Raw genomic sequence first — 22120 nt, forward strand, 5'->3', positions numbered from 1 at the left:
ACACACACACACACACCCTCTGCCACACTGCTCTCTTCCTTAGCATACTCCCTATACACACACACACACACACACCCCCTCTGCCATGCTGCTCTCTTCCTTCCTTCCAGAAGCTTGGTTCTACTGTAAGCAACAGCTCCTTCATGGGCTGAGAAGCGGAAACCAGGATCTCCCCTAACCAAGGGCCTATACTTTTATTTTTCAACTCTATTAACTGAACTATGCTTGGAGAGAGCCCCCAATCTTAACTTTAATGCCATCTTAGGCCTGGAAGTTAAAGATAGAGTGCGGGAAATGAGCTTGGCTTCTGGGACTTAGTATCAATTTGAATTTTCTGTCATTTAATTTCAGATCCTAGCTCATCAGTGAAGTCCAGCCTACTTACTTCTAACTATTAACCTTTCTAAAAGTTTTCATCACCTTGGTAAAGCTCTAGAAATGGACAGTGCTAGTGACTGCACAATATTGTGACTGTACTTAATGCCACTGAACTGTACACTTTAAAATGGAAAATTTGTATGTATTTTTACCACAATAAACAAAAAACCCTAAAAAAACCTTAATGAAAGGTGGAAAATAATTTAACTTATAATGTGAAAACACAATGTGAAAGGTACAATAAATCATATTTATGGACAGATGCATGACTGGGAGAAAAAAGTTTTCATCTCTTTATCTAAATACTCATTTTCCTATGGTTTGGGTGCCTCTCAGCCCTCCGTTATTCAACTTATAATCGGCTCTATTTTCCATTTCCCATGCTCCACCCCCTCATACACATACACACATATTCCTTTTCTACCTCCCTACATTTATTCACTCTCCCTTCTTGGAATCTTGGTCTCTGCTCTTTAAAGACCTGACAATCTGATTCGATTTTATTCATCCATTGATTCATTCTCTTCCAGTCCATTCATTCTTCGAATATTTGTATACCTAATACCAGGTACTGAGCATACTTTGGGAGAATATAATAGATGTGGTTTTCCGTTATCCTGGAGATTATAATTCAGTAGGGAGAAAGATAGTAAACAAATGCAACCTAGTTACCAATATGCCTAAGGGAAAGGTTGTCATGGGGGAATGTTACTCTGGATTCCTTGCACATTTATAAGGAAGTGAGAGAATATGGTCCAGAATAGATACTACATGTTGTTGGGGCACTAGATTCTCTGGCTGAATTCAACTTTCAGCTATGCAAGAGATGCTTCTGCTGACTCAAGTTTGGGTTCCAGTTCCTGACATCTACCTCAAACCAGAGTTGGAATGATTTCCAAGCAAGTATATCCTACATTAGTATTTTTTATTCTTTTTTTAAATTTTTAATTTTTTTTTTATATTTTGAGACAGAGTCTCGCTCCATCACCCAGTCTGGAGTGCAGTGGTTCCATCGCAGCTCACTGCAACCTCTGCCTCCTGGGTCCAAGTGATTCTACTGCTTCAGCCTCCTGAGTACTGGGACTACAGGTGCACGCCACGATGCCCAGCTAATTTTTGTATTTTCAGTAAAGACGGGGTTTCACCATATTGGCCAGGCTGGTCTTGAACTCCTGACCTCAGGTGATCCACCAGCCTTGCCCTGCCAAAGTGCTGGGATTACAGGCGTGAGCCACCGCACCTGGCCTCTAGATTGGTATTCTGATCACTGCTCTGCAGATGTTAAATGATGTGCTATGAAGTACTCTACTCTCAATTAGATTTAAAGAACGTTAGGATTAACAAAGTTAAGCAAATGTCTTTATTGCAACACTTCTAAAAGACCTTTAATCTTCTAATACACATTCTAAATCTAGAGAGAGGTACAACCTGTATGGTGTCCCAACATATTTGACCACAGAATTTTTTTTTTCCTGTGGGGCATCAAAGAGTACCTAGATAGGGATTCTGCAAAACACCAATCTAAACCATTCTTAAGATATATAGCCAGGCACAGTGGCCCATGCCTATAATCCCAGCACTTTAGGAGGCCAAGGTGGGCCGATCACGAGATCAGGAGTTCGAAACCAGCCTGGCCAATATGGTGAAACACTCTCTCTACTAAAAATTAAAAAAAAATTAGCCAGGCATAGTGGAGGTCACCTGTAATCCCAGCTATTCAGGAGGCTGAGGCAGGAGAATCGCTTGAATCCAGGAGGGGCAGAGGTTGCAGTGAGCTGAGATCGTGCCACTGCACTCCAGCCTGGGTGACAGAGCGAGACTCCATCTCAAAAAAAAAAAAAAAAAGAAAGAAAAAGGCTGGATATGGTGGCTCACGCCTGTAATCCGAGCACTTTGGGAGGCCAAGGCAGGTGGATTACAAGGTCAGGAATTCAAGACCAGCCTGGCCAACGCAGTGAAACCCCATCTCTACTAAAAAATACAAAAAATTAGCCGGGCCTGGCGGTGGGCGCCTGTAATCCCAACTACTTGGGAGACTGAGGCAGGAGAATCACTTGAACCCGGGAGGTAGAAGTTGCAGTGGGCAGAGATTGCGCCACTGGACTCCAGCCTGGGCAACAGTGTGAGACTCCATCTCAAAAAAAAAAAAAACAAAAACAAAAAAAAGATACACTAGAGTTTCAAAGAGAAGTGATTTAACAGTGTCAGAATCTGGAACTGATACCTGGTAAAAGGGTCAACTATGAGCACCTCAAGTAACTACAGTATATTTTATCTTTCTAATGCCATTTTCTCAGTTTAAAATCCTGTAGGTGTGTGAAAATGGGAGGTATTCAAATACTTAGTATACATTTAATACTTTGTACTGAATGTATTACATACATCCAAGCAAGTTCTCAAGAGAAAATCAGCTGAGTTTTGCGCCTTAAGGCTGCTATTACCTGGGCCAAGTATGTTGCATGAGAAGTTTTAGGGTTTCCAATATCTTCAATCTAGCTTCCTCCTCAGGTCCATCATAAACCTCCAGATAACCAATGATGACTCTCTCCAGCCTCTTTAAGTGCCGGACAGTTAGGATCCCCAACCTAAAGATGAAAGAGAAAATATGACGCCAGTGCAGTGGCTCATGCCTATAATCCCAGTACTTTGGGAGGCTGAGGTGGGAGGACTGCGTGAGGCCCGGAGCTTGAGACCAGCTCAAGCAACATAGCAAGATCCTGTCTCTATAAAATAATAATAAATAAAAACCCAGGGACTCACCTCTTCACGAAAGCCGGCAGGTTTCTTGCATAGGTCCTGCGTAAAAGAAGGCGGTGCTCTGGCTCCATGTGGGTCAGGATCAGCTGCAGGACCTCATCACAATGGGTGGTGGGTCGAGCTCCATCTCCTTTCCAGTGCAGGGTTTTCTCTAGGATGGGGAATAAATCCAGCAGACACAGGAGCACAGCCTAGGAGGAAGGAATGGAAGGATGCTGCATAGTTTATCCATTTGCATTTACAATACTCACTGACTTCTCTCATTAATCTAACGTCCTTAGGGTCCATAACAGAGAATTCTAAGATACTAGTAATCTATATGAAGTGCACATTACTTTACATTTTCAAACTTTTTTACATTCTTAACCTCCATCTGACAGTCTCAAATCAATACATTCTCCTCAGGACCATTCTTTGCTAATTTATAAAATGGGAAAAATGGCAGAGCTGGGACTTTAACCCAGATTTTAGGAATCTAAGTCTATTGTTACTATGTCACTAAGTCTAAGTGACTTAGTGACACATGATATTTACACATTTTTTTTTTTTTTTTTTTTTGTGAGACAGAGTCTCACTCTGTCGCCTAGGCTGAAGGACAGTGGTGCAATCTCAGCTCACTGCAACCTCCGCTTCTCAGGCTCAAGCGATTATCGTGCCTCAGCCACCTAACTAGTTGGGACTACAGGTGTGCACCACCACGTCTGGCTAACTTTTCTATTTTTTAGTAGAGACAGAGTTTCACCATCCTGGCCTCAAGTGATCCACCTTCCTTGGCTTCCTAAAGTGCTTAGATTACAGGTATGAGCCACTGCACTTGGCAAATATTTACACATACTTTTAATAAAACTGCTCTTAAGCAGAATCTAAGATGTTCCAGATTTGGGTCAAATTTGACCACCCTACTTGCTGAAGTTGCAGTGTCTAGGCCAGGGGTATCCAATCTTTTGGCTTCCCTGGGCCACATTGCAAGAAGAATTGTCTTGGGCTACATATAAAATACACTAACACTAATGATAGCTGATGAGCTTTAAAAAAAAAAAAAAATGCAAAAAAAATCTTACAACATTTTAAGAAAGTTTACAAATTTGTGTTGGGCTGCACGCAAAGCCATCTTGGGATGCATGCAGGCCGTGGGTTGGACAAGCTTGGTTCAGCTACTTCCTTTTAACTTTCCTGGGACCTTCGGTTTTTCTCTTGGTGTTTTGGTTTTTTAAAATTTATTTTCTCTACCACCTTAAGAACCCCGGCCTTTCTGGCTGTTACAATCTGGATTCTCAATACCCAGTATTTAAAATACTGTTTAAAAAGAAAAAGAGGCTGGATGCAGTGGCCCATGACTGTAATCCTAGCATCTTGGGAAGCCAAGGCAGGTGGATCACTTGAGGTCAGGAGTTTGAGACCAGGCTGGGCAACATGACAAAACCCCGTCTCTGCTAAAAATACAAAAATTAGTTGGGCATGGTGGCACTGCCTGTAATCCCAGCTACTAGGGAGGCTGAGGCAGAAGGATCGCTTGAACCTGGGAGGCGAAGGTTGCAATGCACCAAGATCGCGCCACTGTACTCCGGCCTGCATGACAGAGCAAGACTCCACCTCAAAAAAATAAATAAAATAAAATAAAAATAAAAATAAAGGCAGCAGGGTGGCGAGGGGGAAAGGAGGGAAGTAAGGCATAAAAAAGAAACAAGGTTGCTTCCACCTCTAATTTTATATAACTTGTTTCTTCTGTCTTTGGAGTTTCTTTCTCCCTCCTAAGAAACTTACTTATTCATCCTTCATAAAGCTAAGTATCACCTCCTTCCCAAAACCTCCTAAAGTCAACCCAAACCTGGTTAGTCAGTTACCTATTGCTTGATACCCACTGCACCTTTTTTTTTCTTTTTTTTTTTGAGATGTAGTTTCGCTCTTGCTGCCCAGGCTGGAGTGCAATGGCACCATCTCGGCTCACTGCAACCTCTGCCTCCTGGGTTCAAGCAATTTTCCTGCCTCAGCCTCCTGAGTAGCTGGGATTAGAGGCATGCGCCACCATGCCTGGCTAATTTTGCATTTGTTTTTTAGACGGAGTCTCGCTTTGTCACCAGGCTGGAATGCAGTGGCGCGATCTTGGCTCACTACAACCTCCGCCTCCCGGGTTCAAGCGATTCTCCTGCCTCAGCCTCCCAAGTAGCTGTGACTACAGGCACGTGCCACCATGCCCGGCTAATTTTTTGCATTTTTAGTAGAGATGGGGTTTCACCGTGTTAACCAGGATGGTCTCAATCTCCTGACCTCGTGATCCGCCCACCTCAGCCTCTCAAAGTGCTGGGATTACAGATGTGAGCAACTGCGCCTGGCAATTTTGCATTTTTAGTAGAACGGGGTTTCTCCATGTTGGTCAGGTTGGTCTTGAACTCCCGACCTCAGGTGGGCTGCCCGCCTCGGCCTCCCAAAATGCTGGGATTACAGGCGTGAGCCCTCATGCCTGGCCACCCACTGCACTTTATACAAACCTCTTCTAATGCAGTTATCATTCTGTACTGTATATATATGTAGACATCTAAGTACATATTTGTATTTACATAAATGTCTTTTCCAAAGCTTATCTTAAAGCCAAAAATCCCCATGCGATTCATTTACTCTTGGAACCATGTCTGTTGGATGAAATAATAAATGACACTGATATCTAACATGCAGGAAATTTCAAGTGTGTGTGCTGATATAAGGCAAAACAGAACACTTAAACTAATAAAAATAGACCTTTTCAGACATAAAGCTGCCCCCTAAAGCTGCCCCCAAAGTAATGTACTTTTTGTTCTTTCTTTTTTTTTTTTTTTGAGACAGAGTCTCGCTCTGTCACCCAGGCTGGAGTGCTGTGGCACGATCTTGGCTTGCTGCAACCTCCACCTCCCGAGTTCAAGAGATTCTCCTGACTCAGCCTCTCGAGTAGCTGGGACTACAGGCGCGTGCCACCATGCCTGGCTAATTTTTCATATTTTTAATAGAGACGGGGTTTCACCATATTAGCTAGGATGGTCTTGATCTCCCGCCCTCGTGATCCGCCCACCTCAGCCTCCCAAGGTGCTGGGATTATAGGCGTGAGCCACCGTGCCAGGCTTTTTTCTTTTTTAATTGAGATGGAGTCTTGCTCTGTCACCCAGGCTGGAGTGCAGTGACGTGACCTCAGCTCACAGCAACCTCTGCCACCTGGGTTCAAATGATTCTTGTGCCTCAGCCTCCTGAGTAGTAGGGACTACAGATGCACAACATCATGCCCAGCTAATTTTTTTTGTATTTTTAGTAGAGAAGGGGTTTTGGCATGTTGGCCAGGCTGGTCTTGAACTCCTGACCTCAGGTGATCTGCCTCCCTCAGCCTCCCAAAGTGCTGGGATTACAGGCGTGAGCCACCACGCCCAGCCAAAGTAATATACAATTAACTCAGATGAAGAAAAAACACTGTCTTATCTGTGGAGACTCAGGAATGTGGAAGCCTGCTTGGTGCTGAGATATTTTTAACTTGGCAACAGCTTTTAGTTATCATCCTCACTTTCCAAGTCAGGAAAATGTCTCTCAATTATTACTACTCACACAATGCAACCTTCTACTCAGATTCAGAGAATCCAGAGTTATGAAGAAATCATACTATTACCTGAATGAGGTGGTGCTCTGGCGTGTACAGGTGGTTGGAAATGGCATGGTATAGGACCTGGGCTCTGTTATACTGGAGCAAATCAGCAGCTGGCTGCAACCAGACAAATCATAAAATTAAAAGAACAGTTTCCCAAGATTGGCAAATGTTGACTATCTTTGAAATTGGATTATGGGTATGAAGCATGAAGAACATGCCATCCCAAAATATGCCAGATTGGTATCATGATTGTTTCCAGTTGAAAATATTGCAGAAACTGTAGATTCACAAAGGGCGAGCTGACTTGTCTCTTTCTGCATGCAGCAAGTGATAAAAGATTCCTCTGGGTGGGGTATGCTTTCCATACCAGGGTAAGAAAACAGTCCTTACAGAGACTTGGAATTGAAGGCTGCAATGGACCTACATAAACTAAACAAAGTAACCTTTATCTTCCACTTATCCATCCCCCCACCACCCACAACCATATATCTCCTGGTGACTACCCTAGAGCCAAGCACAGTGACTCATACCTGTAATCCCAGCACTTTGGAAGGCCAAGGTGAGAGGCTCACTTAAGGCCAAGTTCGAGACCAGCCTGGGCAATAGAGCAAGACCCTGTCTCTACCAAAAAAAACCATTAAAAAGTTAGTTGGCCTGGTGGTGTGTGCCTGTAGTCCCAGCTACTTGGGAGGCTGAGGTGGGAGGATCACTTGAGCCCAGGGGGTTGAGGCTGCAGTGAGCTATGATTGTGCTACTGCACTCTAGCCTGGGTAACAGAGCAAGACCCTGTTCAAAAAAAAAAAAAAAGGAAAATGTACTGCCCCTAGCCAGATTTTCTTTGTCCTGTCAGAAAAAAATGACAGGACAAAGAAAATCTCACTAGGGGTAGTAAAAAAAAAAAAAAAAAAAAATGAAAAATTTATAATTCTTCGTCTAGAAAGTATAAAAGCATATTGCTTTGGCCACTTCTTCAGAATTCTCTCCTTGTGAAGATCCCTATGTTACACGTAAAACTAATAAAATGTGTATAGTTTCCTCTTGTTAATCTGCCTGTTGTCAATTTGGTTTCTAGATCCAGGAAAAGAGCTCACTAAGAGATAAAAAGGGGGCTAAGGCCGGGCTCACGCCTATAATCAATCCCAGCACTTTAGGAGGCCGAGGTTGGTGGATTGCTTGAGGCCAGGAGTTCAAGACCAGCCTGGCCAACATAGTGAGACCCTACCTCTACCAAAAATTTTTTTAAAAAATGTACCTGGGCATGGTGGTGCATTCCTGTAATCCCAGCTACTCTAGAGGCTGACGCACCAGAATCATTTGAACCCGGAAGGCAGAGGTTGCAGTGAGCTGAGATCACACCACTGCACTCCAGCCTAAGCGACAGAGCAAGAATCTGCCTCAAAAAAAAAAAAAAAAAAAGGCAGGGGGGGCAGGGTTGGAGGTGACCTCTGGCTCTCCCCTATAGGTACATGGAGATTAATTATACCGCTCTCTCTACTTCTGTGTATATTTTAAAAGCTCCATACTACAAAGTTTTTTTTTAAAAATTTTCCTTGAGTAATAGCTTCCACATTTGGGTATAGTCCCTTTCAGGTTCTGATTTTGTTTGTTTTGTTTTCCTCCTTGAAAGTCAACTGTAGGCCGGGCGTGGTGGCTGATCTCTGTAATCCCAGCACTTTGGGAGGCCAAGACATGCAGATTAACTAAGGTCAGGAGTTCAAGACGCACCTGGCCAATATGGTGAAACCCCATCTCCACTAAAAATACAAAAATTACCTGGGTGTGGTGGCCGCTACTAGGGAGCCCCAGCTACTAAGGAGGCTGAGGCAAGAGAATCACTTGAACCCAGGAGGCGGAGGCTGCAGTGAGCCAAGATCGCACTCCAGCCTGGGCGACAGAGTGATAATGTCTCAAAAAAAGAAAGAAAGAAAGGAAGGAAGTAGGCCAAGTGCAGTGGTGGATCACAAGGTCAGGAGTTGAAGACCAGCCTGGCCAAGATGGTGAAACCCCATCTCTACTAAAAATACAAAAATTAGTTGGGCATGATGGCACACGCCTGTAATCCCAGCTACTCAGGAGGCTGAGGTGGAGAATTGCTTAAGCCTAAGAGGTGGAGGTTGCAGTGAGCCAAGATCACACCACTGCACTCCAGCCTGGGTGATAGAGTGAGATTCCATCTCAAAAAAAAAAAAAAAGAAAGAAAATCAACTGTTAACCAGTTCTCAAGATCTGGTTATTCGGTTTGATAATGATCCATGCCTTCCTGTTTCTTCTATAATTATCATTTTAGTTATTACATTACCTATAGGATACAACTTCTACCAGACTGATAGAGGAAAAATATGAGGAAAAAATACAAATAAGTAAAGTTGAATGACTTAGCATTACTAGAAATGAAGAACAGCCAGGAATGACTCAATCTGTCCTGTCAACACAGATGACAAGGCAGAGGTTGCTTACCACATTAAGCACAATGTGATGGAGACAGTGTACACCCAGGATTTTGTTCTCAGTCTGATAATCATCTGAAATGAGCAATGATGCGGGAAGTACCCTTTCCAGATGCTGGCTCAGCCAGGGCCGAGTGACCTGTTGCAGCGTCCATGAGAAAACATGTTTGATGGCAGGGTTATTCTTCCAGGATTCCCTAAGTGAATACACAGAATTACATTAAGTGACATGGTGATAAGTAGCAAAAAAATAAACTACTTCAAGCTAAACAGAGTATTTTCATGTCTTTGAAAAAAAAAATACAACGCACATAAGATAACTCTTGATTCTATATCATACATTCTAAGATCTGGATTAAAATAACTTCCATAACTTACACCAAATAATCACCCAGGGCTTTGGGTCTAAAGCCTATCCAATGAGAAGGAGCCAATTATAACCAGAGCTACATAAAGGACTTACGGTGATGGATGGTGAAGGTATGCTGAGAAGGGAGGGAGGAGTAAAGGAAATGTATTAGTAGTATTACACTAAGGAAACAAATGAATCAATACTTGAACACCTGTTAATAGCTAATAAAGTGAGTGTACACATGACTTAACTAATTCTCAAAATAATTACTGTGTAATAGGTACATTATATTTAGTTTGAAATAGAGTCTCACTCTATTGCCCAGGCTGGAGTGCAGTGGCACCATCTACGTTCACTGCAACCTCCGCCTCCCAGGCTCAAGCGATTCTCCTACCTCAGCCTCCCGAGTAGATGGGATTACACACTTGCACCATCATACCCGGATAATTTTTATATTTGTAGTAGAGACGGGGTTTCACCATGTTGCCCAGCCTGGTCCCGAATTCCTGACCTCAAGTGATCTGACAGCCTTGGCCTCCCAAAGTACTGGGATTACAGGTGTCAGCCACCACACTTGGCCAAGTATATTATCTTTATATTAGAAACAAACAGATTCAGAGAACTGTCTAATCTGGTCCTACTCTGAGAAACAAATAGAAGCATGAAACTCAAAATCAAGCCTTTTAACTCCATGTTCCTGGTAAAATGACAGTTACAGATACTTTTTCTCTCATTACTCCAGTGCTAACAAAGTAGCAAGTGGAAACTCATTGAAAGAACTTTAGCTAATAGTAATCTAAAGGTGCTTTTCACTTTTTATCCTAAACATGGCTTTCTTAGCTGATAGTCATCCTTCTCTAACAAGTAGTAATGAGATTCAAGATCCCCAAGTCTAAATTCAAACCATTAGTTTAAATCCTCTCCAAATCCCCCATCCAAATTCTAGTAATTTGTAATTTTTTTTTTTTTTTTGAGACGGAGTCTTGCTCTGTTGCCCAGATTGGAGTGCAGTGGCCCAATCTCAGCTTACTGCAATCTCTGCCTCCCGGTTTCAAGCGATTCTCCTGCCTCAGCCTCCCGAGTAGTTTGGATTACAGGCGTCCACCACCATGCCCAGCTAATTTTTGTATTTTTAGTAGAGATGGGGTTTCACAATGTTGGCCAGGCTGGTCTCAAACTCCTGACCTCAAGTGATCCACCCTCCTCGGCCTCCCAAAGTGCTGGGATTACAGAAGTGAGCCACCTCGCCCTGCCACATTTTGTAATTATTAACTCCAAGTAAGTGGGACAGAATTTCCAATTTTCCTAGGCAGTCGCCCTAAGGGCTGGCAAGAGCACTGGACAACTGAGCCCGAACACCTCAGTTATGACCTCCAATTTGCCACTATCCAGTTATGTCATTTATAGCAAATCACAACGTTTCTGGGCCTTAAGAGATCTGTGGTTGCAGCACACTTATTTTACTGATGAAGAAACTGAGCTTCCTTTGAGGTCTAACGCTATAAAAAATTAAGCTAGGGCAGGCGCAGTGGCTCACGCCTGTAATCCCAGCATTTTGGGAGCCCAAGGCGGATGGATCACTTGAGGTCAAGAGTTCAAGACCAGCCTGGCCAACATGGTGAAACCTGTCTCTACTAAAAATACAAAAAATCAGCCAAGCGTGGTGACGGGCAACTGTAATCCCAGCTACCCCGGAGGCTGAGACAGGAGAATCGCTTGAACCCAGGAGGCGGAGGTTGCAGGGAGCTGAGATCGCAACATTGCACTCCACCCTGGGCAACAAGAGTGAAACTCTGTCTCGAAAATAAATAAATAATAAAATATAAAAATAAACTGTGAGGCTCAAGTCAGTGGCAAAGGGCAGGAGTACTCACTTATTCAAGTCGGGTTTGAGAAGCCCTAATATCACCGAAAGTCTCCCTTTCTCATCTTCATTTTCTCCATGTAGGAATCCTGCCACAGAACCGCATTCAGTAACTTGAAGCAGTAAGGTGAGCACCTCCCTAGCAACTTCCCGAGATCTCGGAGTGGTCCATGGTTGCTCCAAGCTGTGTGTGATGGCAAAAATATAAACGGGTCCTGCCAAGCGATGCAGGCCCGTCTGCCATGCAGGGCCGACCAGGGAATTCTTAGCAGTCTCCACTTTCCCTAACAGCTTAAGAAACAGTAACCCAACTTGGGCTGCTTTCTCGGCCGCTTCGGAGTGCCCATCACCTCCACCTTCCTCCTCCTTGGGGGGGGCTGCATACTTCTCCAGGGCTTTTGCCACCTGCCCCAGTGTCTCTGGCATTCCGCGAAGCCGAGCACCACTCCCCTCAAATAACCTATCAAATTCGGTGGCTTCTATTAGATCACCGAGGTCTTTAAGAGTTACATCTTTTACGTTGCCTCGTCGTGCCTCCGGGCGGGCAAGACAGTGTAAAATCTTGGAGAAGGCCTGTCCAAGGGCGGAGTGAGACAACTCCTCGGACAAAGAAGAGTCTTCCTGCGATGGGGCTTCCAGAGCGCTGTCAAGCTCCATTCCTGACCGCAGCACCAGAAGGCTGGTCTCTCCCACAGGACGACGATGGAGGCGGGGAGGGATCCTTTGAAGAGGGAAGGAGCGATCACCCAAAGAGAACTAAAATCAAATCAAATAAAACGGAATAATGTCTTGGAGGAGGGGGCGAGTCTGACCGGGATAAGAATAAAGAGAAAGGGTGAACCCGGGAGGCGGAGCTTGCAGTGAGCCGAGATCGCGCCACTGCACTCCAGCCTGGGCGCCAGAGTGAGACTCCGTCTCAGAAAAAAAAAAAAAAAAAAAAAGAATAAAGAGAAAGGAAGGGACGCAAGAAAGGGAAAGGGGACTCTCAGGGAGTAAAAGAGTCTTACACTTGTAACAGTGACTTTAAAAGACTACTGTTGCCTTTCTGAAGACTAAAAAGAAAAAAAACTTAAAAGTTTAAAGAAATGGCCGGGCGCGGTGGCTCACGCTTGTAATCCCAGCACTTTGGGAGGCCGAGGCGGGCGGATCACGAGGTCAGGAGATCGAGACCACGGTGAAACCCCGTCCCTACTAAAAATACAAAAAATTAGCCGGGCGTGGTGGCGGGCGCCTGTAGTCCCAGCTACTCGGAGAGGCTGAGGCAGGAGAATGGCGTGAACCTGGGAGGCGGAGCTTGCAGTGAGCCGAGATCGCGCCACTGCACTCCAGCCTGGGCGACAGAGCGAGACTCCGTCTCAAAAAAAAAAAAAAACAAAACAAAAAAAAAACAAAACAAAAAAAAAAGTTTAAAGAAATAAACTGAGCCATGTCACCAACGTAACCACCTCCAGGTACCTGCAACGGCTCGCGCCCGCCGGTGTCTAGCAGGATCCGGACCTAGCTCATATTGCTGCCGCAAAACACAAGGCTAGCTTCCGCCAGTACTGCCGCAACACTTTCTTATTTCACGACGTATGGTCGTAAAGCAATAAAGATCCAGGCTCGGGAAAATGACGGAGCGTTGGAACTATGGAGAATAAATTTGCATATATAATAATCCGCTCGCTAATTGTGTTTCTGTTTTCCTTTGCTAAGGCAGAAACAAAAGAATAATCACAGAATCTCAGTGGGGCTTTGAAAATATCCAGGATTTTATACGTGAAGAATGGATGTATCGCATTACGGTAGTCACCCTATGTGTAAAATTGGTGGCACATCCTTGGCACTCCTTAATGTAAACTATAAGATGATCCTTTTGTAGTTCATGAGCGTGATGATTGGGTGTTCATACGGTTGTGTGAGATGTGCCACCCTTGAACCTTGTTACGACGTGGGCACATTACCCTTCTGATCTGAGCTTCAAGGATCAATGTAATGGTTTTGTTTGTAGACTGAGTTAGTTACGTGGTTTCATCGTTTCGTTTTTGCCGTTTGTCGGTACCCCTTTTTTTGGCTGTACGCTGCACACCCGGGTACTGTTATGTTGTCCGACTGTGTAATGTGTTTTTGTTTTTGTTCTTTTGTGAGTCGGAGTCTCGCTCTGTCACCAGGCTGAAGGGCAGTGGTGCGATCTCGGCTCACTGCAACCTCCACTTCCTAGGTTCGAGAGATTCTCCCACCTCAGCCTCCCGAGTAGCTGGGGCTATAGGCGCGCGCCACCACGCCCAGCTGATTTTTGTATTTTGAGTAGGGACGGGGTTTCCCAATGTTGGCCAGGATGGTCTCGATTTATTGACCTCGTGATCCGCCAGCCTCGGCCTCCCAAAGGGCTGGGATTACAGGCGTGAGCCACCGCACCTGGCCTGTGCAGTGCTTTTTAATGGCTTTAATTTTTTAGGTTTGGGGGATATCTGCGCAGGTTTGTTACCTGGGTATATTGTGTGATGCTGGGATTTGGAGTGCAGCTTACCCCGTTTTCATTGCCCCCTCTAGTAGACCAGTGTCTGTTGTTGCCACTTTTATGTCCACGTGTTCCTAATGTTTAGCTCCCACTTAGTGACAGCATGCGGTATTTGGTTTTCTGTTCAATGCAATACTTTAGCTGGTTTCTGGACCTAGCGTTTTAAAACCTGTAGCCACATGCGTTTGAAAATTCAAATTCTAGCGTCAAGGTAGAAGCCCCCAGCTGGCGTCTGGGGCCGCCCCGAGGGAGGTGGGTCGTCGGGTTGGCGGATCCGGCTTGGGCCCGCCCCGCCAGTGTCGGCGCCGGGTGCGCAGGGACAGCAGAGCGCAGTCTTGGGCATGGGCCGCAGGCGGCGCCCAGAAAGGGCCAAGGGAGCCGGAGGCTGCAGGTTCGGGCCCCGGCGGGTGTAGGAACCAGCCGTGTTTGCTTGGGTTTTGAGAAGGCGCGAGTGTGCGACCGCCCTGTGTTAGGTCCCGCACGCCGCGTCGGCATTGCTTATTCCCTCTTCCTGCGCTTTCCTTTAGGGTGGAATTGCGTCCGATTGGCCTTCAGTTCCCGAGAGCTTACATTTAGGAACTTGTGACTCTAATACCTTCCACGGTTTCGCAGGAGCCCGAGGAGGCAAACTTCATTTGTGCTACTGCACAGGCGGGAGCTTGCGACCCTGGGAGGTGTGGCGCGAGAGAGACGTCTCGCCCGCTGCTCGGAGAGGTACTCTCATTCAGCCTCCAAGGCGTCAGCCGCGCCTCCAGGGTCCCAGGAGTCCAGAGAAAAAGCCCTTCGGGGTCTTCTGACCTGGGGTAGGGAGAGGGGCGTGTGTGTGCGCAGGGGCGAGGGAGGGGTGACGTGTCAGGTGTCCTTTGTCCTCGCGAGTAGGTGGTTATGGGGCAGAGGGACATACAGTACTTTCGTCCCACCTTGGGGAGGGCACCAGCTTCTTGGTGCACTACTTGCAACTGTCCCATCTGTGGTGTCTTGCTGCCTACTCGCCTGTCCTTCTTTCCATTTTGCTGTCTGACCTTGGGCAAAAGTTCAGTAACCTCTCTGTGCCTTCATTTCTTTTTATTTTTTATTTAATTAAAAAATATTTTTTTAGAGACAGGGTCTTGCTCTGTCACCCAGGCAGAAGTGCAGTGGCGTCATCATATCTCACTGCAGCCTCAGAGTCCTGGGTTCAAGCGATCCTCCCGCCTCAGTCTCCCAGTAACTGGGACCACAGGTGCGCCCTACCACACCCTGCTAATATTTTCTAATTTTTTTGTAGAAATGGGGTCTCACTGTATTACCCAGGCTGATCTCGAGCTCCTGGCCTCAGGCGATCCTCCCTCCTTGGCCTCCTAAAGCTCTGAGATTACAGGTGTGAACCACCCACCTCACTGGTGCCTTAATTTTTTTTCCTTTTTCTTTTATCCTTCCTTCCTTCCTTCTTTCTTTTTCTTTCTTTTCTTTCTTGTCTCCCTCTGTCGCCCAGGCTGGAGTGCAGTGGTGCGATCTTGGCTTATAGCAACCTCTGCCTCCCAGGTTCAAGCGATTCTCATGCCTCAGCCTCCCGATTAACTGGGACTACAGGCACCCACCACACCCAGCTAATTTTGTATTTTTACTAGACACGGAGTTTCACCATGTTGGCCAGGTTGGTCTCAAAGTCCTGACCTCAAGTTATCCACCTGCCTTGGCTTCCCAAAGTGCTGCGATTACAGGCGTGAGCCACCTTGCCCAGCCACCTTAATTTCTTTATCGGAAAAATGCAGGTAGTAATAATTCATACCACTTAGGAGTGTTGTGAGAAAGGAATTTTATGTAAACTGCTTAGAACAATATCTGGTCAGCAGAAAGTTCTACATAGGTGTTGGCTCATGTTAAACCACAGCTCCTGTGTTGTTACATTTCCTCTTTCCAGGGTAATTTTGTGGTTAGGACCCTCCCTGTTGGCCTCTTTCATTCAGCTTTCCCTTCTCTGACCAATTGGTGGCACTCATGATTTTCTAAGCAATTTCAACCACTGGTAACCATCTCCTCCCAAGGGGACTCTCCTGTTTGCAGGCCCAAGTGGAAGCAAGATGCCAATAAATACAGTTATTGTGTCCCTCCTGTGTGCAAGCGTCTCTTCCCTGATCCATGTGCCCCTTGTGCTAAGTGGACCCAAGCTATTACTTCTTATAAGGAAAGCACTTGTATTGTGGAGATCTCCCCATCTGCACTTCTGAGTTTCCTGAAGCCAGAGACCACGTCTTTATTCCCAGTGCCTGGCACAGTTTGGTCATTCAATAAATGTTTGTTGAACCCACACGTCCATCCACAGAGGACTGGCTGAGTAAGCTACGTACATCCACACAATGCAGTTTTATGCTGCTGTACAGAGGAAAGAGAACCATCTCTGTGGACTGCCTTGGAAATCTAGGATGTATTGTTAAGAGAAAAAAGCAGGACAGAGACCATGTATGTGTTGCCTTTATTTTTATTTTTCCTCCTTTTCACACGTGTTGAAATGCTGCCTTTCTTGTAAGAAAGATGGGAAAATAGAAATAATGATGTGTGCATTTGCTTACATGTTAAAGAAGCAATAGAGTATAAATTATAAACTAATAAAAATGGTTACATGTAAGAAAAGAACGGGGTGAAGGAAATAGGAATGGAAGCTAGATTTCTCTGTATACACTGTTTAATAGCTTCAACTTTGGATTCATGTAAATGTTTTACTTTTTTATTGTTTTTAGACAGAGCCTCACTCCAGCCCAGGCTGGAGTGCAATTGTGTGATCTCGGCTCACTGCAGCCTCTGCCACCCCGGGTTCAAGTGATTCTCCTGCCTCAGCTCCCAAGTAGCTGGGATTACAGGCGCCTGCCACCCCATCGGGCTGATTTTTGTATTTTTAGTAGAGATGGTGTTTTACCATGTTGGCCAGGCTGGTCTGCAGCTCATAACCTCACGTGATCCGCCCGCCTGGGCCTCCCAAAGTGCTGGGATTACAGGCATGAGCCACTGCGCCCGGCCACACAATTTTTTTTTTTTTTGAAACAACAAAAGCAGAGATGTATTGAAAATGAAAGTATACTCCTCAGGGCAAGAGTGGGCCAAAGCAAGCGACTCAAGGGCCTACATAACTATTTTTTAAAAGAAAATAACAAAGCATTTCCTAAAAGAAAAGAAATAAAGTGTACATTGAGTCACTGGCATAACCACACAAATTAACTGTAAAACTCGTTAATTTGACTCTATATCCTTAGTGTGACAAAGCCTAAAAACAGAAAAAACTGCATTTAATAATGGTATACTAATGGTAATACTAATATTGTTTTTCAGGTGCGTTTTTGGGGGGTTTGTTTGTTTTTTGAGACAGAGTCTCCCTCTTTTGCCCAAGCTGGAGTGCAGTGGTGCGATCTCAGCTCAGTGCAACCTCTGCCTCCTGGGCTCAAGCGATTCTCCTGCCTCAGCCTCCCGAGGAGCTGGGATTACAGGCATCTGCCACCTTGCCCAGCTAATTTTGTATTTTTACTAGAGACGGGGTTTCACCACATTGGTCAGGCTGGTCTCGAACTCCTTACCTCAGGCGATCCACCTGCCCCGGCCTCCCAAAGTGCTCGACCCACCGCGCCTGGCCTGTTTAGGTGTTATTACATGTATTTTGTATAACTTATATATGTATATAAAATAACAGGTAACAATATTGTTAGAAACCCAGATTTTCAGTTAAAGATAAAAGAGATACTAGTATCAAATCAATTAAGTTAGCTATAAATTCTGTAATCTGATTGAGTCACATATTTGAGTAAACAAATCTGTAATCTGAAATTAGAATTGGCAATGTTGGTATGAATTTATATATACATATATACACATATACATATATATATATATATATACACACACACATATGTGTATATATCCCGGTTGTGTCCACTGAAAGGCCAAGAAGAATGACAGTCTACTGGCTGTGAGCACCCTGGATGTCCAAATTCGTAGTTTAAATGCCATTTCCCACTAAAAGGAACCAGTGAGGCTTTAGGAAATGATTGATTTCAGAACTAGGGCAGGAATTGCACAAGGTGGGCCTGTGGCATTTTGTTATGCCTGAAAGCAAGGTAGCTATTAAATGCGGCTGAGGTGATGTGAAAAAAAAAAAAAAAAAAAAAAAACCCAAGGCCCTATAGCTCAGGGATTACAGCACTGGTCTTGTAAAGCAGTAATGACTGTAATGAATTAAAACAAATAAATACAAATCCATGAGTTCATAATGATACTAAAAAAAAAAATCACTAATCATTCACCTTTGGATCACTTAAGAAAACAAATGTTTATTTTGCGAATTGATATATAAAGGAAAAAAATCAAGCATTTATTCTTCTGTCTATTTGAGGGTACCCAAATCATTTGTAAGGATCGTAAATGCAACAAAATGGTAGAATTAGAAAGTCACTATTCACACCTCCTAATGAAACATTGAGACAAGGCAACTATCATCCATTGTGATTACAATTATGAGGTGAAGGTTGAAGGGGAACATTATAACTGAACTACTGATTTATCGACCATCACTAAAAGCAAGGCAGCCAGGCACCTCTTAATGGAATAAGGTAGGAAGTACACCACCTATGAAATATTCTTGCCCAAAAATGGACCCTAAATCTAATCAAATTTTTAGGTCTACTACCAAATGACAAGAAACATGGAGGGCAAAGAAACAAAAGACACCAAGAAATTCCATTGATATATTCAAGGAAAGATAAATTAATTAATTAATTAATTAATTTTTTAAAGACACCAAGATGATATAATCAGTCAAGCCAAGGATGAGAACTGATACAGATTAAAAGTTCTAAGATATCATCAACTAACAATGTTGCATTTTTTTTTCCTTTCTTTCTTTCTTTCTTCCTTCCTTCCTTCCTTCCCTCTTCTTTCTTTGTTTTTTTTTCAGAGGCAAGGTCTAGCTTTCTTGCCATGTCAACCTCCCAAAGTGCTGAGATTACAGGCATGAGCCACCGTGCCCCACCAGATCTTATTTTCTTTCTTTCTTTTTCTTTTCTTTTTTTTTTTTTTTTTGAGATAGAGTTTCGTTCTTGTTGCCCAGGCTGGAGTGCAACAGCGTGATCTCAGCCCACTGCAACCTCCACCTCCCTGGTTCAAGTGATTCTCCTGCCTCAGCCTCCCGAGTAGCTGGCATTACAGTTATGCGCCACCACGCCTGGCTAATTTTGCATTTTTAGTAGAGACAGAGTTTCTCCATGTTGGTCAGGCTGGTCTCGAACTCCCAGCCTCGGGTGATCCACCCACCTTGGCCTCCCAAAATGTTGGGATTACAGGCGTGAGCCACCGTGCCCAGCCTTTTTTTTTTGGAAACAGAGTCTTGCTCTGTTGCCCAGGCTGGAATGTGGTGGCGTGATCTCGGCTCACTGCAACCTCCACCTCCTGGGTTCAAGCAATTCTCCTGCCTCAGCCTCCCGAGTAGCTGGGATTATAGGCATGTGCCACTCCACCTGGCTAATTTTTGTATTTTTAGTAGAGATGGGTTTTTGCCATGTTGGCCAGGCTGGTCTCAAACTCCTGACCTCAGGTGGTCCGCACGCCTTGGCCTTCCAAAGTGCTAGGATTATAGGTGCGAACCACTGCGCCCGGCCCAGATCTTATTTTCAGTAAATAAATTATAGGCCAGGTGCAGTGGCTCATACTTGAGCTCTTGTAGACCAGGCTGGGCAACAAGTGAGACCCTGTCTCCACAAAAAAATAAAAAGTAAACCCACCCAAATTGTAAAAAGACATATTTAAGACAATCAGGGAAACGTGAATATAGATTAGTTCTTAGGGTGTTCATATAATTTGTCATGTAAGCAGAATATGTTGAGAGTTCAAGGAGGCTCTATTAACAGTTGTGCTGGGACAAAGGTGTAAACTGGATTTGTCCCAGGCAAACATGATTATCCTAGTATTACACAATGTTGTGGAATCATTGTTAATTTTTTAAATTGATAATGTTAGCACATTTATGTTTTTTTTTGAAAGCTATTAGAAAAGCAGTTCTGAAAGGTTTTAGTCTCAGGATCCTTTACACTCTTAAAAATTATTGAGTCATACTCATTAGGATAGCTAGAATGAAAAACACTGAAAATAAGTTTTGGCAAGGATGTAGAGAAATTGGAAGATAAATTGGAATGCTCATACATTGCTAATTAAAATGTAAAATGGTGCAGCTGCTATGTAAAACAGTTTGACAATTTCTTAGAAAGTTCAACATAGAGTTAGCCATAGGACCCAGCAATTCTATTCCTAGATATATTGCCAAGAGAACTAAAAACATGTATTCATACAAAAACTTGGCTACAAATGTTCGTAGCTGCATTATTTGTAATATCCAGTGGAAACAACCCAAAAGTCAACTGATGATTGGGTAAACAAAATGTGGTATGTACATACAATGGAATATTATTTAGCTATAAAAAGGAATGAAGTTCTGATACATACTACAACATGGATGGACCTTAAAGACATTATGCTAAGTGAAAGAAGCCAGAAACAAAAGGCTACATATTGTATGATTCCATTTATCTGAAATGCCCAGAATAGGCAAATCTGTAGAGTCAAAAACTACATTAGTGGTTGCCAGGAGATAATGGGAGGGGACATTTAGAAGTGACTAATAGGCTGGTGTGGTGGCTCATGCCTGTAATCCCAGCACTTTGGGAGGCCGAGGCAGGCGGATCACAAGGTCAGGAGTTCGAGACCAGGCTGGCTAATATGGTAAAACCCTGTCTCTACTAAAAATACAAAAATTAGCTGGGCATGGTGGCAGGCGCCTGTAGTCCCATCTACTCGGGAGGCTGAGGCAGGAGAATCTCTTCAACCCGGGAGGCAGAGGTTGCAGTGAGCCGAGATCGCACCACTGCATTCCAGCCTGGGAGGCAGAGTGAGACTCCATCTCAGAAAAAAAAAAGAAGGGACTGAAATGGATATAGGGTTTTCTTTTGGGGTGATAAAAAGGTTTTGGAGTTAGCTAGTGGCAGTGGCTGCCCAACCTTACAAATATACCAAAACCTACTGAAGTGTACACTTTATTTTTTATTTTTTTGAGGCAGAGCCTCACTCTGTCACCTAGGCTGGAGTGCAGTGGTGCAATCTTGGCTCACTGCAACCTCTGTTGAGTTCAAGCAATTCTCCTGCTTCAGTGTCCCGAGCAGCTGGGATTACAGGCGTGTGCCACCACACCCAGCTAATTTTTGTATTTTTTAGTAGAGATAAGGTTTTGTCATATTGGCCAGGCTGGTTTCAAACTCAGAGCCTCAAGTGATCTGCCCACCTTGGCCCCCCAAAGTGCTGGGATTATAGGTGTGAGCCAGCATGCCCAACCATGAGGTGTATATTTTATTTATTTTTTGTGTTTCTTGTTTTTTGTTTCTGAGGTGTACATCTTAAAATAGTGAAGCTGCTGGTCATGGCAGTACTTGCCTGTAATCCCAGCAACTCAGGAGGCTGAGGCAGGAGGATTGCTTGAACCCAGGAGTTTGAGGCTGCAGTGAGCCATGATTGCACCATTGCACTCCAGCCTGGGAGACAGAGTGAGACCCCAACTCTAAAATAATTAAAAATAAATACTACTCGGGAGGCTGAGGCAGGAGAATGGCGTGAACCCAGGAGGCGGACCTTGCAGTGAGCCGAGATAGCGCCACTGCAGTCTGGCCTGGGCGAAAGAGCGAGACTCCGTCTCAAAAAAATAAATAAATAAAAATAAAAATAAATAAATAAATAAAATTGTGAATCTAGTGGTTTACGAATTAAATCTCAAAAATATTTTAGAAGTATTGGCCGGGCGCGGTGGCTCATGCCTGTAATCCCAGCACTTTTTTGGGAGGCCGAGGTGGGTGGATCACCTGAGGTTGGGAGTTCGAGACAAGCCTGACCAACATGGTGAAACCCCATCTCTACTAAAAAAATACAAAATTAGCTGGGTGTGGTGATTCATGCCTGTAATCCCAGGTATTCGGGAGGCTGAGGCAAGAGAATCACTTGAGCCTGGAAGGCAGAGGTTACAGTGAGCCAAGATCAAGCCATTGCACTCCAGCCTGGGCAAGAAGAGCAAAACTTCGTCTCAAAAAAAAAAAAAAAAAAAAATTGTATATATATAAATATATATATATTAGAAGTATTAAGGACCCCAAAGAGCTTTCCTTTATGTTTGATGCATATTCAGATAAATGGATTATTTTCTAACATTAGAAATTAA

General features: G+C 44.2%; 1 protein-coding gene and 1 non-coding gene across 8 annotated transcripts in view; one reads left to right on the plus strand and one right to left on the minus strand.

Moving 5' to 3' along the window:
- Positions 1-12918, minus strand: part of TTI2 (TELO2 interacting protein 2) — a 17051-nt gene extending 4133 nt beyond the window's left edge. The window contains exons 1-6 of one of the 7 annotated variants that reach the window (XM_058433517.1): positions 12858-12911; positions 11413-12158; positions 9197-9383; positions 6761-6853; positions 3139-3326; positions 2820-2963 (exon numbers count right to left, since the gene is read on the minus strand). In XM_058433517.1, the coding sequence (XP_058289500.1) occupies positions 2820-2963; positions 3139-3326; positions 6761-6853; positions 9197-9383; positions 11413-12059 (1259 nt within the window). In that variant the 5' untranslated portion in view covers positions 12060-12158; positions 12858-12911. Of the gene's footprint in view, positions 1-2819; positions 2964-3138; positions 3327-6760; positions 6854-9196; positions 9384-11412; positions 12686-12857 lie in introns of those variants that run through there. The other 6 variants (XM_032143542.2, XR_009211608.1, XM_058433518.1 and 3 more) reach the window with 6 other exon arrangements.
- A 333-nt stretch (positions 12919-13251) lies between these two features.
- Positions 13252-13355, plus strand: LOC116462173 (small nucleolar RNA U13). The gene has a single exon (XR_004246270.1). It is a non-coding gene; the product is annotated as a small nucleolar RNA U13 (small nucleolar RNA).
- Positions 13356-22120: the final 8765 nt, after the last annotated feature.

The sequence above is a fragment of the Hylobates moloch genome, unplaced genomic scaffold (assembly GCF_009828535.3).
Source record: "Hylobates moloch isolate HMO894 unplaced genomic scaffold, HMol_V3 SCAFFOLD_22, whole genome shotgun sequence".
Taxonomy (NCBI): Eukaryota; Metazoa; Chordata; class Mammalia; order Primates; family Hylobatidae; genus Hylobates; species Hylobates moloch.